General features: G+C 37.5%; 1 protein-coding gene across 1 annotated transcript; it reads right to left on the bottom strand.

The window, feature by feature from the left end:
• Window positions 1-914: 914 nt before the first annotated feature.
• On the bottom strand, window positions 915-16,282 carry ATAD5 (ATPase family AAA domain containing 5; the record flags this gene model as incomplete). Its single annotated transcript, XM_083874715.1, has 23 exons — window positions 915-1,901; window positions 2,079-2,243; window positions 3,378-4,210; window positions 4,508-4,698; window positions 5,394-5,574; window positions 6,450-6,514; window positions 6,740-6,833; window positions 6,919-7,034; window positions 7,224-7,394; window positions 7,848-7,998; window positions 8,124-8,269; window positions 8,359-8,441; window positions 8,970-9,066; window positions 9,236-9,529; window positions 9,758-9,911; window positions 10,194-10,351; window positions 10,795-10,976; window positions 11,443-11,527; window positions 11,995-12,130; window positions 12,317-12,481; window positions 13,180-13,267; window positions 13,586-15,366; window positions 16,211-16,282. 23 exons carry the CDS (start codon window positions 16,280-16,282, stop codon window positions 1,823-1,825), a joined length of 5,487 nt encoding a protein of 1,828 aa, XP_083730841.1. The 3' UTR covers window positions 915-1,822.
• Between the last annotated feature and the right edge of the window lie 179 nt (window positions 16,283-16,461).

Here is a 16,461-nt window from a genome sequence, read left to right as displayed (position 1 = left end):
TATTTTGTATTAAAAACAGGCAAATTTCATAGTACTGGAATGGAACTTGTGAAGCATTTCCTTCTAAGCAGAGTTAACCAAAACCAGCCCGGGCCCCTGTTCCCCAAGCCCCTCCCTCCTGGAAACTTGCTTTATTCTAGCATGCAAAAGATGCTCATACCTGATGCATGAAAATCCAAACTCAAATCATCACATGCAGATTATCTTTCATTCAGAGTAGCTTGATGTGATTTCATGTGGTAAATACCTGATCAAGAAGGGAAATAGTTGAATTCCACCTTACCTTGTGGATACCACAGCAGATTCTGTAAACAATTTCTTAAGGGAGTTATTAAAACCAGAGAGCTGACTTCAAAAGAAGGTAAATTGTCTCTCACTGCTTTCTAATTTGGGTCTTTCAAATTATCTCTGAATTACCTAAAATACTACTACTTTATAGGACTTGTCTCTAATTTATGCAGGTCCTCAGTGTAATCTAGTTAGATTGATAGTGCCTTTAGAAAGCAGTGAACACATTTACTTCATTATTTTTAAAAAATTTAAAAATGTGTATTTATGTATTTTTACAAATCATGCAGGAAAAGCATAGACTGTTGATACAAAAAAATCAAGCCACGAAGATTTTAACAGCCACCACTGTAATTTTTTGAGAATTCTGGACTATGGAAAGAGTAAACTATAAAGACACTCTACAATGCAGAAGCTTAAAATAATTTACTATTTCCATAAACATTTCTAATTCCTGAACATCTATAAGACATGAAACATGTAAGATGAGACCAGAACTAGCAAATGGCCTTCCTTATTTTTACAGAGACACTGAGGAAAGCGGAGCACCACTGCATGGCAGCAGTCTGACTCAGTTTGAGGAACAGGAACAGTCCAACTGCAAAGAAAAGGCAGAAAAGTACATGGTTGAAGTAATTCCAGTTTTAAAATCCTTTTAAAAATATGTTTCAGGAGTTTTATCTTTCATACAACAGAAACATTAAGATTGTAGCAAAATCTCACAAATTTATTATTGTATAAAAACGGATTCAATCACAAATAATTAGGCTGAAGTCTTGTCAAATACAAAAAGAGAAGCTTAATAATAGAACACAATATACAAGACTAGAAGTAGTTAAATATTCCTGGACCCGAAGCAACACTGGGATAATTGTTATTTACAAAATCTTGCCTAAATGTCTTCAGACCATGTTGAGCTACAGTAATAATTTTTTCTACCTTTTTAGGAGATTAATATGCAGATCTGACAGCTGTAAACAATGAAAGTATACAAATATAGGTACATTGAGGCATAGTGCTTTGTAAGGACTATTCCCTGTGGTCAAAGTGAAGAGTTGGTTTTAGTCATTTAGACTTTGGAGGACTTATTGCATCCTCTCTGTGCCCCCTCCCACCTTGAGTTACTTATCACCTTAACTGCATATTCAGAAACAAACTTACTTTGTTTCTGAATATGAAAAAAACAGTCTCCTCAGAGAACAGCAACTTTGCTGTGGAGGTTGTGAGAGTTGGTTGTTACAAAAGGACTTCTTGCTGTGTGATCCACAAATTAGAAAGAGCAAGAAGTCCTCAATGAATAGTTGTGCATTTAATATTATGAATGCCCTTGCTGGACAAGCACCAAACAAACCCACATTTCAGCTGTGGAGAGCAGTATAATGACAATAGGTATATACATTATTTTAAATACTTATAAAAATTTAATATACAAATGGCTCTGAATATACAATAATGTGGTAATTAAAAAAAAAACCAAACAAACTATGGTGAGGATACCACCATTAGGCACAAAGTATTCCTGGTGTTGGCAGTTTTAAGGGAAGTCCAAAGACAGACCATTTATCATTTGTCTGGGTATTTCAAGATGAATCCCTTCAAGATAATGCAAGAACCTATTAAAAAAAAAAATAAAAAAGATTGTAAAAAAGGGAACAAAGTTATTTCCAAATATAAGGCAGCACTTTTATTATTCTCAGAGACAAATGTCCACCTTCCTATTTGACAAAATATTTTATTAAAATCCTTAACTACCTTCTATAATGAAATGTAGCAAGAAAACCCAAACTTACCTTCTTTTAGTCTTCCCTTGCTCTTTAAGCTTCTCAGACCTACAGATACTGCGGAGAGTGGGGAGGTACTCGAGGATACTAGCTTGCTTATTGCCCAGGTTTAAAGGACTTCTGGAGAATACAGTTTTGATGACAGCCAGCCTCTTCTGTGCTTTTTTGTGAGTGCTAAAACAGAGAATGAAGCTTTACTGTTTCTTACTCAAGAATGGGCAGTGATGATTTTAGTTCTTTAGGATTAAAGCCACTGGTTTAAAACTCCATTAAATTGATGCCCAGAACTGCATCCCAATAGTTCAAATGTCTGCAGCTTCTAATTGTGTGCTGCTTACACAGCATCCCAAAGCTGCACTTGGACAGAAGCATGGAGCCCAGCAGTTTGTTTGGCCAATGCTCTTGTCTTAGTCAAGAATCTGATCTGGGGAGCTCTTCAGTGTAGATACAGATGTGAGGTTCAGTACAACCACAACCGAAAGCATCTGTGCTCTTCCAAAATAAAAAATCATTATGTAACTGGTATTTGCCAGAATATCAGTGTCAGGTCCAGTGTATAACCCATTATATAAACCTGGTCACAGGATGGATGGTGAGATCCATTCTGACATTGCTCCCCTGGGCACTGACTTACAGAAAAAAGGCTCTAAGCCATTTTCCTGTTCAGACCCCTGAATGGGCATTAAGTGCCCAATATCCCAATTTTACCTATGATAACTTGTTTATGTTAAAAACTCATGCTTAGTATGGGTTTTATTAGTATGGGATAGTAGTCTAGTATTAGTATGGGATAGTATTCTTTGGTCTTTTACAATGGATTAAAGGCTATTCTTTGTTAGTGTAAGTTACTGCTTCTCTTTGTATTTTCTTATGTCTTCATCAAGCAATACCTACCATCACACTTAGCATGGGTTCATGTATGAGCAAGCACTGGGTGACAAATTTGCATGTTTGGTACATGCAGAATCCCATGTGTCTTGAAAAAGCCATTCCTTTAGGGTTCTGTTACTCTTTTGGGGTTGGTGGTGGTGTTTGTCCATTTTTGAAGTAACTAGACTAAGGTCACCATTCCTGAACAACATTAATCAGGCTGTTCAAGAAAAGTCACTTTTTTGCAGATTGACAAGAAGTTAATTTAAGGTTGTAAAAGCACAGTAAACAATGTATTGCAGTGTTTTGAGGCACACTGACAACAGTCATAGTGGTATGAATGTGTATACACCAAATCTGAAACAGTCCTATACCCTGTAAAATGCTCTTCTTGACAAATAATTGCATTATACTCCAGAAATATTAACCAAGTCTTACCTTGAATTAGCTACCTGACTGAAGGATATGCAATTGTTTGTGTTTGAGACAGGCAGAGTAAGTGTCTTCAGCTGATCACTTTCAGGTGTTTTACTGGTACTCAAAAAGGATTCAAAGTTTTCTGAAATATTAACAGAACTTCTGGTGAAGCTGAGTGCTTCAATAGCTGCCTTTATTTCACTACAGCTCTGGGAACTCCACCAATCAGTATTTTCTATACTGAACTCGTCACAAAGACCATTTCTGATTTTGGCATTTGTCCAGTGAAATTCTTCACTTTTAGAAAACTCCAGTGGTTCCCTGGTGTTGGAGTTTACACAGCAATCCAGGAAGGACATGTTTTCCACAAACTCAGTCAGTGAATTCAGACACTGAAAAACAACTGCAGACCTTTTTTCATTTGCTGAGGTTTCAGTTTTAACTTCTTTTTCTTCTTTAGGCACCAACAATTTTGATTCCTTTTTATTAATTTCAGCACATGATTTAGGACTGTCTGATGGCAAAGTTATAAATTCAGCTGAATAGTTCAGCTCAGAATCAAATAAGTCACTATCATCCAATATCTCAAGCCTTTTCTGAGCCTTTGTCTTTTTAGACCTTTTTCCAGGGCTACTCTTTCCAGAGCAAGAACTTTTAGTAGATCTGTCTTTTGAAGACACTACAGTAGTCCTTTCAAGTATAGACTTTGAGGCTTCAGACTGGTTTGACAGAACTTGCACTGGTAAGGGAAGAATAAGTTCAAGATTACTATATACAAAATCCACATGCTTCATCTGGAATTCTGTGAGAAGCTGCACCAATTTATTCCATTCCTCCATGGTTGTGATTTTGTGCTGTAAAATAATAATGATGGAAAGCTTTATCAATACATTAAAATACACCTTTTAAAAAAATAAAAATGTTATTACAGAAAATCTCACACTCCTGGCTTTGTGCTCATGAGGTGAGGGACTGTTTTGCTTGCAGGAGACCACCCCAGTTCAGATTGTACTTAACAGTCATGGAATTCTCTAACTTCTACAACAAACCTTTTCAGAGATTTGCTTCTAAGATGATGCTGTTCTTGGTGATGGTTACACTCAATTCTCTGGCAATCATTCAAAGTATTACCAAGTCAACTATAAAAATACCTTAAGAAATGTAAACAAATCTTCTGAAGGCAACAGGATGTTCTTAAGGCCAAGCAATGTCTCCACACAGCCTGTATGACATTTAGGAAACTCCTGAAGATATGCATCATCAGCTTGAGAAAAATCCACCTTGGAATCATTAGACTTTGCAGGATGAATGTCATTATCTGCCTTCCTTGTCTCTTCTCCTCCTGCACAGAGATAACAGGCTTTACTTGAAAGGGAACAACTGAATCATGAAATTGATTTTCCAACTCTTTGCCTCAAATCCTGTCACAAAGGATGCTGTAACTGTCACCTCTTGCTGTGGTGCTGGAGGAACAGAGCAGCTGAAATGAGACATCCCCATGCCCACATCACTGCTGTCAGGCTACCAACCCACTCTCCTCCTTCCCAAGCAACCTTTGAGGGAGGCTATGCCTCACTTGTCTCTCCCTGACACTCCCTCACACCTCTGGAGCTCTTCCTGAATCCTTTAGGATCAAGTTTCTACCCCTGCCTGCTTGCCAGCTGTCCCATTTTTACCCCTTTTTCAGCTCTGCTTCTTCTAGGTGAATTGCCTACAACCCAGCTACATGAATAAAGAACTGCAAACTTGGAGTAAAAATTACTACTGGTTCCCTTCTTTGCCCAGTTTTGCTACTCAGAACATGAAAGGGAGATGGTAAGTACATAATGACGGGCAGTAAAACCCTCAAAATGTAGTTCCTTATGCATTAATACAAGGCATTGAAGTAGATAAAAATAGCAGAAGCCCCCCTTCCACAAATATTTAGGAGTCTTACAAGAAGTTACCATCTATTAATACATGTCTTAAGAATGCTTTGATTTAATCAAATCCATATTTAGGCGGATACTTTTTAAAGATTAAATTAAACCAACATACCCTGAGGTGCCAAAAGCTTCTCTTTCAAGCATCCACCTCCACTTCTAACCCAGAACTGTAAGCACAGGACACTTTGTCTGATATCACAGTTATTTGTGGTCAGGAGAGCAGCCAGGTCTGTCACATCTGTCCGCAGGTTCTCAGCCAGGCACAGAGCTTGGAGGTAGCTCACAGAGTTTATCTAAACAACAGTTACACAGAGACCACTCAAACAATTGCCAATCACACTGCAGGAAGTCATACAAGAGTAAATTATTCTATTTATGCTTGCAATACATTTTGCCTTTTAATACAGATTACAGTTAGATTAAAACCTGTAAGGAAAACCAAACTCCCCAATATATGTAGCCTAAGTTTAATTTAGAAATTCAGCTGAATAAAAACAAACACACAAACATATTATGCTCATGGTCCTGAGGCTACACCTTGCTTCTGATCACCAGTGATCAGCTTTTACTGAACTATATTCATTTTAAAGGTTTTTCTTGCATTCTTTCTTTTAACTCTGCAATTGCCTGGAAGTCCAACAGGTTTTTAGTGTCACATTAAGAAATTTTCCCTTCTCAATAATTAAGTCCTTCCCATTCTCATTTATTTAGGTTTTTCATCTAATACATAGCTGCAAATAAAACTATTTCCTACACAGAACACTAGTACTTACATTAAAGGAATAACCCATAATATCTCTAAAATAATTCCTATACTTTTTAATGAATGAACCAGTACTGGCATAACCAACCTTCAGATCAGAGCTATCAGATATTTATCTAACTACATTCTAAAAACTAAATGTAGTGATTACAGGAAGTTCTTATTGTTCTTTATTCCAGTAAATTGGAAAATAGATCTTCCATGCTAGTGAAACAGCTTCTACATGTAAAGATAAAATTGTCCTACACATTCTTACATAAACCCCAAAGACATGTCTGTCTCTGATTAAACAAATATGTACATCAGAAACATCAGAAATATATAAACCTACCCAAACATTTACATTTCAGACTGAAATCAGCTGACTTGCTTAGGATGTACCTGCATTTCCTAGCACAGACTTACCAAGGAAGGGGTTTTAAAGTTGATCTCTTCAAAATAACCATCAAACATTAAGCTGAATGTTGGATCTATAAAGAGAGATCAATGAACTGTCATGACATTGTTCATAGTTATTTTCTTTATCCATTAGAGCAGCCAGTACTTTTATTCAAACACACAAACAGTTGCTTTACAGTCTCTACTCATTTAATTTTGCATTTAGGAGCAGTATTCAACCATCACCATTTACAGCCTCTAATTAAAAGTGGCCCTTCTGTCTGTAAAGCCTAATTACTGTCACAAACACTACTCACCGTTCGTGGTAAGAATTACAGGTCTCTTTGCAGTTGCCATGAATGTCTTTATTGCACTTAGAAATCCTGCATCTTCATCAAATATTATATCCACCTACAGAAAACAAACACAGTATCAAGAGCTTGAGCAGCAGTACAAGCTGTGAACATAGTCACAGTACATTTCATGTGAATTTTACCTCTTCGAAAAGAATGAGAGATGTTGCACTTTTCCTGTTGTGTTCTCCTCCTTCTTCTTTGTTTATTGGCTTAATTTGAGCATCTTTCTTTATTTCTAGTGAATTTTGAGTATTTCCTGTACATAGATAAATAATTGAGCAGGAAAGAAGAGTGAAACCATTTAATACTTTCTAGGTACTGGATTCAAAAATCCCCCCTGTATCAAATGCTTAAGAGAATCTGTTCTTTCCTCCACACAGCTCCACATAGAGGGTGTATCATTTCCATCTCCAAAGGTAATTCATTATTAAAAAGGAATACCTACCTCCATTCTTTTCTTCAGATGTTGCTTCTCCATCAATACCTTTACGTTTGGTGGAAATTTTGAAGTAGTTTGCAAGTGTTTTAGAGGGCAAGCTTCGTTTTAATCCTGCTCCTTTTGGTGACAGTGGAGGTTTTCTTGGAGAAATAACCTTCTTTGGAGAATACATTTTTTCTGCAAGGTATGTTTTACATTAAACTTCATTTGGAGATATAATGACAAACTGATATTTCTCAGACAAATTTAAAGTAAAACCCATTTTTTTATCTATGGTAAATGACAGGTTTACTGTGCAGATTTTTGTTTGTTTTCCTTTTGTTATAGGAAAAGCTTTCTGTTCAACTTTCTATTCAAATGCCACAGCACTTGCTCTACCACTGCAGAAATAACGTAATCGAGTCAGTATTTTAATAAAGTCATTATTTAATTTGGTCTGTAGTTGCGTTAACCTACAGACCAGTTCTTACTATTATGGCCAGCTAAGCTAAATCTGCTAACTTTTTTAAAACAATGGGTATCTGAAATTTGTTTGGGGAATTCAGTCTTTAACAACCTCCTCCCCTCCACAAAATCTAGCCCTTAATTCAGACCAAACAGAGAACCTTAGATAAGAACCACAACACTTACTTGGTGACTTGGAAGTGCTACAACTGTTAAAAAAGCAAGGCTTGTGTGCATTCACACCCTTTTTGTCCACTTGATGAGACTGAGTAGCTTCTTTCAGCTGGGACAGAATCTGTCTCCCACTACGCTGGCAAGAGGCATTGACTTCAAATATCTGCAATGTTATTTAGTTTAAAAAAAAAAAAAAATTAAATTCTAGACATCTTGTATTCCAAATGCTTTTGTATCATTAGTTATAAATAAGAAAAATGCACTGAGGAAAGAAAGAACTCCACAAACCTTAAACCCAAGCTCCTGAGCACAAGCATACACTGCAGCAGTTTTCCCCACTCCTGGTGGGCCAGTTATCAGAACTGTATTGCAAAGGGTTGTCTCTTCCTCAGTATCAGATTTACTATCTTTAAAGTCAAGGCTGCTTAAAGAATCTGTAGAATTTTTTTAAAAAGAAGAAAGGATTACTGTTATTTTTTGGCAACTTGTAACAAAAGTGAAGCTGTATTAATTCTATCAGTACCTTCTTGCTCTTGGTCTTCCTTTTCCCTTTTCTGATTTTGTTTTTCTTCCAAATCAGCTCTCTTTTTCCATTCTTTTAACCAACTATAAAAGCAAGGAACAAAACAAGAATAAAAATTGCTGGTGAATTAAGTGAACCACATTAAGATGGAACAGAACATAAAACTAGGGGACATCAGCCACTGGTTATCCCACAGAAACTTATCAAGTCCTTTCAGATAAAAGCAAGAAAATGTTCAGGATTTGATTCTTTTGTAGAAAAGGTTTCCTTTATCATTCTCCATTCTGTTAGCTGATTGGTACAAAAACAAGTCATTTGGTAAACTACTTATTCACTCAAAATTCAGTGTTGTTTTGTCAGAAAGACCTTTAAATTCTGTGTAAGAGCCACACCAGTAACTTAAGCACACACAGAAAATTTAACTGAAAGCACCATGTGTTAAGTGGACTTCAGTGCTAAATTCCTGTCAAAAGCAGACAGTACAGAAAGGTCAGGATCAGGATGCTTGCAGGGAAGTACAGACAATTACTGCTCTCTCAGTACTTGAGCATTATCAAGTAACATGAAGTTTTGAGTTATTTTAGGAATGGATCCATGTTGCAACTTCTGACCTGTGTAGCCTTTCAATTCCTTTCTTGTTCCCTACAAGTTCACTGGAATCTTGAGGCTGATATTTTTCTGTCCAGAGCATGTCCTCCTTTTCCACACCTACAGAAAAAATATTGTCCTTTTTAAACAGTTCTTCATGCAACAGAATTGATCAAATCTAGCAGAGTATTAGGACTAGATACGATTTTTGCATCACAGTGGAAAGCTAACATGCATCACACACACTTCCTCAATGCAAAGATTAAAATGAGACAGGAAATGCAGTTACCTGAAAGTGCACTTGGATCTGATAAACACCCAATGTCTTCTGTCACACCATCTGGTTTCTGGGTCTTGTTTTTTTCCAACTGTGTGGCTTGTTCTGTCTCTGTCTGTTTTTCTCCAGATATGGGAGGAATAAGGTTCCTGGAAACTCTTGATTTCACTTCAGTCTCTGTACCTTGAAGTTGTTTTCTTCTTTTTGATTTCCGATCTTCTGTTTCTTTCCTTTTCCTCTTTGTTTCCTTCCAGTTGTCAGGATGTTTCTCAATTACATCAAGATTTGCAGTGCCATCTCTGCTTTCTAAGAAAAAAAAAAAATTGTGTCCATTTAAAATTTCAGGCTATGTCCATTACTACTGTGCTTTTGCTTAAGCCATATTTGAAGAATTTGGTCAAAATAATCTAAAATGTGAGGATCAATTTATTTCTAACAACAGTATTCCTTCAGTAATGTATTTTTAAGAATTCCCAATTGTTTTTTAATGCCAGAGAGAGTGAGGGTGGTTTTCTCCCTACACAGATTCCTAACCTTGTGTGCTGTTTTCCAAAGCCAACCGTTCTGTTTGCTTTTTCAGGAACCTGGAGTAGTATTTTCTCACTGGAAACTGAGGATTAGAAGCCACGATCTCTTCTAGCAAATCCTTCTTGAAGGCATCAGGAAAAGCTGGTCGGTGGCCTGAAAGCTGGAATACACTCACAGAGTTACTCAAAAACTTTGTATAATTTAAACTGGCAGTATCTTGTTAAATTTAGAGATTAACAAAAACTGTTAAGAATGGATGAGAACTGTCTAATGGTAAGATGTAAAATGGGTAACTCACACACACGGAAATTAAAAAATCCCAACAAATTATAGGACTGAAATAAATTCAAACAACAGGAGTTATTAAAAACGTAACTGTGAGGTTTTTATCACACATAACTCCAAACAAATATCAAAACAATTTGAATTTTAAAGTACTAACCACAGGTGCAGAACAATTTCCAGTTTGTTTTGAATTCACAGTGGAAAATTCACCAAGTGAGAGAGTGATTTTTGTGATGTTGGTGACTTCAGTACTCAGTTCCCTCAGCTTGGTTAATAGAGGACATGATGGTGATTGCAATTTCCACATTGGAAAACCTACAAAAGAACCCCCAGCAAAACCAAAACAAGAGTTAACTTCTATTCTAGGGAAAAGAAATGGGCTAGACATCTCTCTTTAGTGAAGTCTTTTGTCTTTGTCAGAAGGAAATGGTTTCTGCCCAAATCAATCCAACACAATCTTTATTCTCCAAATTGGAACTTAACAGATCAACTTTTTGGATTAAATATTAAGAATTTTGCATCCTTACTCATGCATTAATAGACTACTTTAGCATCAATATAATTTGTAAATTTGTAAATTTTGAATTGAAAAACATCTCACTGGAAGCTTGTAAGTTTTGTTCTCTTACTGAGACACAAAACAAGAGGAAACTCTCACCTATTCCAGTCCTAAGCTGTTCAAATTCTTTTTCTGCACAAATCCCTCAAAATTATGTAGTATTATTTAAACAAAACCCAAATGCTTAACAAAAGCTTACAGTCATCCTTCTGCTGTACATGGACAACAGTCTTAAAACAGGAACTTGCAAGAGAGTATGCTTCCATTGCTGCTGCCTTCTTTGCAATCTGCCTTTTCAGTGACTCTGGTAATCCACTCATCAAGAATTTACGTTTTGCTCTGAATGGATCATCATCTTGAGAATTCTCAGATGCATCTTGGCTTTAATGAAAACAGAAAACAAAAAGAAAGAAAGAAAGAAAGATAGAATTAGTAGAACTTCCATCTATGCAAAGCTGAATTTAATCACATTCTCTTCCAAATGAGTTAAAAACAGTCTGTCAGAACTGCTAAAATTAATTTTAATGTAGTTAGTATGAAATTAATTATGTGTTAAAAATTTTAATCTAAAAAAAATTCTCTTTGGTTTTGTATTTTTATATGCAATTTGGAATTTCTTTTTAATCAGTCATCAACTACATTTCCAGACATCTCATATTGTTCTAAAATGGCTGAGGAATTCTCCAAGACACACTTAAAATTTTGCAAGCAGATTAAATTATTAATCAGTATAAAAGTCATGAATATTTATAGCACATTTCAGTAAGTGTATTTAAATTTGTAAAATGAGAGAATGTTAAAGTAACCTTGGAATTTTGATTTTTATGCAACTGCACTCTTGACTTACCTGCTTTCATCAAAGATCACAATTGGTGAACCTGCAGAGTTTTGAGCATTTTTACCTAGGAAGGAAGGTGGATATCCCAATTTCCCTTTAAAAAGGTAAAAAAAAAAATTATTAGATTAGCACTGATATAAAATTTCAACCTTGCTTCTGTGTTCACTACCTGTATGTTCCATTTAACATCATCAGGCAATCTCCTTTTCTTAAGAGAAAGTTGAAAAAAGTTTGTTACAGCTCTATTTCTAATTATTTCCTCAGTATAGATGCTATTTTCTAAAATTAGGAAGAAAAGGAGATGCAACAAAACATGATATACAATTGACAATTTTCAAACAACATTTTTCCCCGAATGAAGAAAAAGCAAAACAACACATGTAAACAACCTCTGCACTATTAATTCATATAAAATGGAAAGGGATATATTAGAATATTAGACAAGATAAATCAGAAGATTAATATACTGCAAAGCCAGCTTTATGAAATAAAGTTGCAATAGTCAATAATATAAAATGTTTCTGTAATAAAAAATAAACACATTCAGTAAAACCCAATTACCATTGGAGTTCTTTGCAACCTTCAAGTTTTTAGACTTCTTCCCCAAAACATCATTTAAGCTCCGAAGTTTCTTTTCCTTCACACTCTGCTCTGTGGTAGGGACATTATCCATGCTTGAACCTAGAATTATTGATTCCTAGAGGAAAAGCAAATCAAGTAAGAAAGGAAACCCAACTTTTCCTCCTTTATTAACAATACATTGCAAATATCTACCTTAATTTACAAACATTTCTTGTAAGAATCAAGTAGGAATCATTTGCATTTGTGTTGCTTATACCAATCACAAATATATAAAAATATTCCACCCCCCGCAAAGCCTTACATCACATTCTTCTGATTTCTTCTTCTCAGCACGAACTCGCTGTCGAGTCGAGCGCCTTACAGGAGCTGCTGAGTCCTCATTCACTTTTGATCTGTTCTGCTGTACAGCCTTTGCCTTTTCAATCAGCTGCTTTGCTTTGGATATGTTCTTAGAAGTGGAGTTTATCTGTTAACAAAGAACAAAAAAAATGAAATAGCAATTAATAGCACTCTCTTCACTAAGTACTTTGCATATAAATATGATTTTTCACTTTCACGGGTGTATGTAATTGTTGCAAAATTTCATTGGTATCAAAAAGAAAAATAATTGAAAGGACAACCAAACCAAGATGATATAACAGCTGTCAAAAGGGAGTGAGAGTCCTGTGAGGAGATCCCAAATTTTTTCATGGAACAAATAAAATATGAGCAGTGCTATTTTTAAGCCTCAGCTGTTCTGCTGTGCCCAAACACTATCACAAATCACTGGGCCATTTGGGTTGGAAAAGACCTCTGAGATCATCAAGGCTAACCTCTGGCCAACCACCACCTTGTCAAATAAACCACAGCACTAAGTGCAACATCCAGTCGTTTCTATATCCCATCCTGAGAACCTGCAGCACAGGAAGAAGCTATTTTATGGGATTTTTCTGTTATGAACAGTGGATTTTTACTAATAAAACATGTTTTAAGATCTAAGGTATAAGAAACTATCTCAAATTTTGTCATAAATCAGAGAACTAATAAATAAATATTCCCTTTCCATAGAGCAGCTGGGAACTGTCATATTGTATTACACTAGATGATTACACAATACTGAATACACCACAATTATACTCATAGAGGAAATGACAAAATACTGACACAAATTGTTACATAAATTACCATTGTGCTTTTGGAGTGAGACTCTTCATTTTTCTTTGCTTCAGCTTTATTTGATTTTGTAGCTGCGTTGATACGTGTAAACCTCATTCTAATTAGAGAAAAAAGTATTATGAAATTACTACTGGTTAATAAAGGGAAATGTTACTCTCAATCTCATTTTCAAAAGCCTTTAAAAAAGCAACTCCCCAATTGGTGGTTAAGGTTTTTTTGTTGTTTGGTTGGGTTTTTTTTGATGTCTTTAGTACAAACACATTTATAGTCAGCTTTGGTTCCTCTCTGTTTTTACCCACCATGATCAGCATCCATGCAACTTTGCTATACAATCCATTTATAATTACGTCTTATTTTCAAAATACTTGCATACAATTAATGGGCAAAAAGGCAGAATGTACTCTAAAAGGTTTACCTTATTGGGCTGTTTCCATCAAAGGGCACAGTAATCACCTCAGCTCTGTACATGCTGCCTGGCTTGCAGGATTGTCTGCGTGCTTTTGGGGTGGAAGTCTCAAAGGGGCAGGTACTTAATTCATCTGCAGAACAGGCATTTCTAGCCCTGGGCTTTTTAGGTGTAACGTTTGTTGATGTTTTGGATTTCTGCTGCCTTAAACTCCTCCTTAACTCGCTCACTTCTGGGCTTGATGAAATTATTACATCTAAGGTGTTTTCCTTAGTAACAACACCAACACTTGAATCCTCTTCTCCAATATTATTGCTGGTGTTTGAGACATCAGTTTTCTTAGTTTCTGAAGCCTTCTTTCTTCTGTTTCCTTTTTTCTGAACCTTCTTAGAACTTCTGGATTTAGTTCTATTGCTTTTAGGTTTAGAATGTGTGTTTTTGTCCACATAATCTTCTGGTATCCCACTTTCTAATCCTTTATTTGAAGGAATGACATCTTCAGATCCTTCTTTTTCTTTTGAAGACTTTGCAGCAGCTTGCTTTTGCTTTCCAGGCGCCTTTTTGACTGCACTTTTTGTTACACCTGCTGTTGGTTGTCTAAAAGCTTTCATAAACTGATGCTTTTCTTCCAGAGTACATTTTGGCCTCAGAGAATCCGACCCTGGAGTCTCCAGTACAGCCAGCTCCAATTCTTCTTCCTCAATAACCACATTGGATTTTCTTTTCTGAGTCACCTGTTCTGTTTGCTCACTGTCCAAGAGGGCTGGGCTGCTTTCCTTTTCCCCTACACGTCCCTTCTGCTTCAAAAAAATGGAAGCTATTTTCCTAGAGCCTTTATGCTCCTTATGTGAGGGAGGTAATCTGGGGGGAATGGAATGAACTTGTGCAAGGACAGTCACTGTTCTGAGTGGCAGCTGTTGGGATTCCTCACACTTTTCTGGGTCAGTAATACTGTCAGTTTTGTCCGTTTCATTTACTGTACCGGAAGTATCCATTGCTGGCTTTCTGTCTTCTTCAACATTATTTTCTCCCTGACTTCTCAAGAAATCCTCAAATGACACTGTTATTATACAGTTATTTACCTGGGATGTCCCATCATCCACATGAACCTCAAAACTGGAATCACCAATAGCAGCATCACACTCTGCTACTGTATCTGTCTTCTCTTCAGTTTCCTTTTTACACGTTTCATTCACCTGGTTTTCTGATGAAGAGCTTTCAGACAAATCAATATTTACTTTGTGCTTCCTTTTCCTTGATTTTCTTATCCTATTTTTTGATCCATTTGTTTCACAACTGAAGTTTTCTGCATTTTTTCTGGAGGGGACAACGTTTGGGAAGTTCCCTGTTTGATCATTATCTTCTGCTAATTCTCTTACACATTTTTGGTCCACTAGAGTACAAGAAGCAAGCAAGTCATTGCTGTCTTGTTGCAGTCCTGTAGTTAGTCTGCTGTCATCACTAATATTTTCTATTTCAATGTCATTCTGAGATTCTTTAATTTCTTTTGGCATATTATTTAAATTGACTTTCTTAACTTTTCTCTTCCGCTTTAAAGATGGCTTGAAAGATGATTTACACTCTTTGTCATCAGCATCCAAGAGTGTTTTACTTTCTCCAGCTCCTACTGGGAATACAGCATTCTCAGTTGCAGATGTCTTTTTAAAATAATCCAAGATATTGTTGGGTTTTGGTGATGGCAATGCTTTGTCCACTGGTTTTGCTAATGGTGAAAAATACCTTGTGATTGTTTTTACAGGAGCATCTTCCTCTCGCCGCTTCTTGCACGGCTGCAAAAGGGACAACGTGAATCTTAGTTTTAAAATATTAAGATGAGTTATATAGAACTTTTTCAGAAGACAAAAATTCATGTTAATGTGTTCAGACTGGGTGCGCACACAACTATATCTCCAGGTTTTAAGGGCCATCTAAGCTTGAAATAAAGATTCTGCTCAGATAAATAAAACTCCTGTTCTGAAACCTTGAGATGGTCAAAACCGGAAAGGACCACAAGGTCTTCAGAACAGCTCTGCAGAGATTTCACAATACTAGAAGTCTGAAGGTCTAGGTCAATTCAGATGATCGACCTTGAGATGTTGCCCAGAGAATGCCTGGAGCACTTAAGAGGGAATTCCAAAATCACTTAGAAAGGCCTGATCCTACCGTAAACATCTGACATATCTTAGGAAGACAATGTACCTTTAAGAGTACTTAAAGAAAGTGAACACAAGAGAATTCTTATCTCATATAATGATTCAAACCATAAAAAAGCATTTACTTCTACAACTCCAAGAAAGACTTTGGCTCATTAAGACTTTTACAATCCCTGGTTTACCAGAAACTCAACTCTTCTGAAATCACACCCTTTGAAGCAGAAAACGTCTCTTCCCAAAGCCCCTCGAATGCGTTTAATGACAGTCCGGCCCGCGGGGCTGCGCCTACCGTGAGCAGCGCCGGGAGGGCGGCCCGTCACACCGCCCCGGTACACCGGACGGGTGGGTCAGGGCGGAACGCCAAAGGAGCGAACGCCAAAGGGGCCGACCGCCAAAGGAGCCGAATACTGAAGGGGCGCCCCCCGCCAGCCGCAACCCCTCTCTCCGCCCCCACACCGCGACTCCCGGCCCGCGTCCTCACCTGAACGTCGCCGTCGTTCCCGGGAAGGAGGGGAGAGGCGGCCGCCGCGGCCACGGCGACCCTGCCCACCATGCCCCGGCAGCTGCGGGCGCGGAGCCCTCCCGGGTGTCTCGGGGCGGGGGGAGCGCGGAGCCCTCGGCCCCGGGCGGTGCCTCAGGGGCGGGGGGCGCGCGCCGCCGCCATGGCCCCGATGGCGCCGCCTGACGGGCGCGCGCGCCGGGCGGGCGGTAAAAGCGCGCGCGGGACCAGAT

Source organism: Zosterops lateralis, assembly GCF_965231275.1.
Source record: "Zosterops lateralis genome assembly, chromosome: 18".
Classification (NCBI taxonomy): domain Eukaryota; kingdom Metazoa; phylum Chordata; class Aves; order Passeriformes; family Zosteropidae; genus Zosterops; species Zosterops lateralis.
Note: the sequence above shows the minus strand (reverse complement) of the source record. Positions and strands in the feature narration are given on the sequence as shown.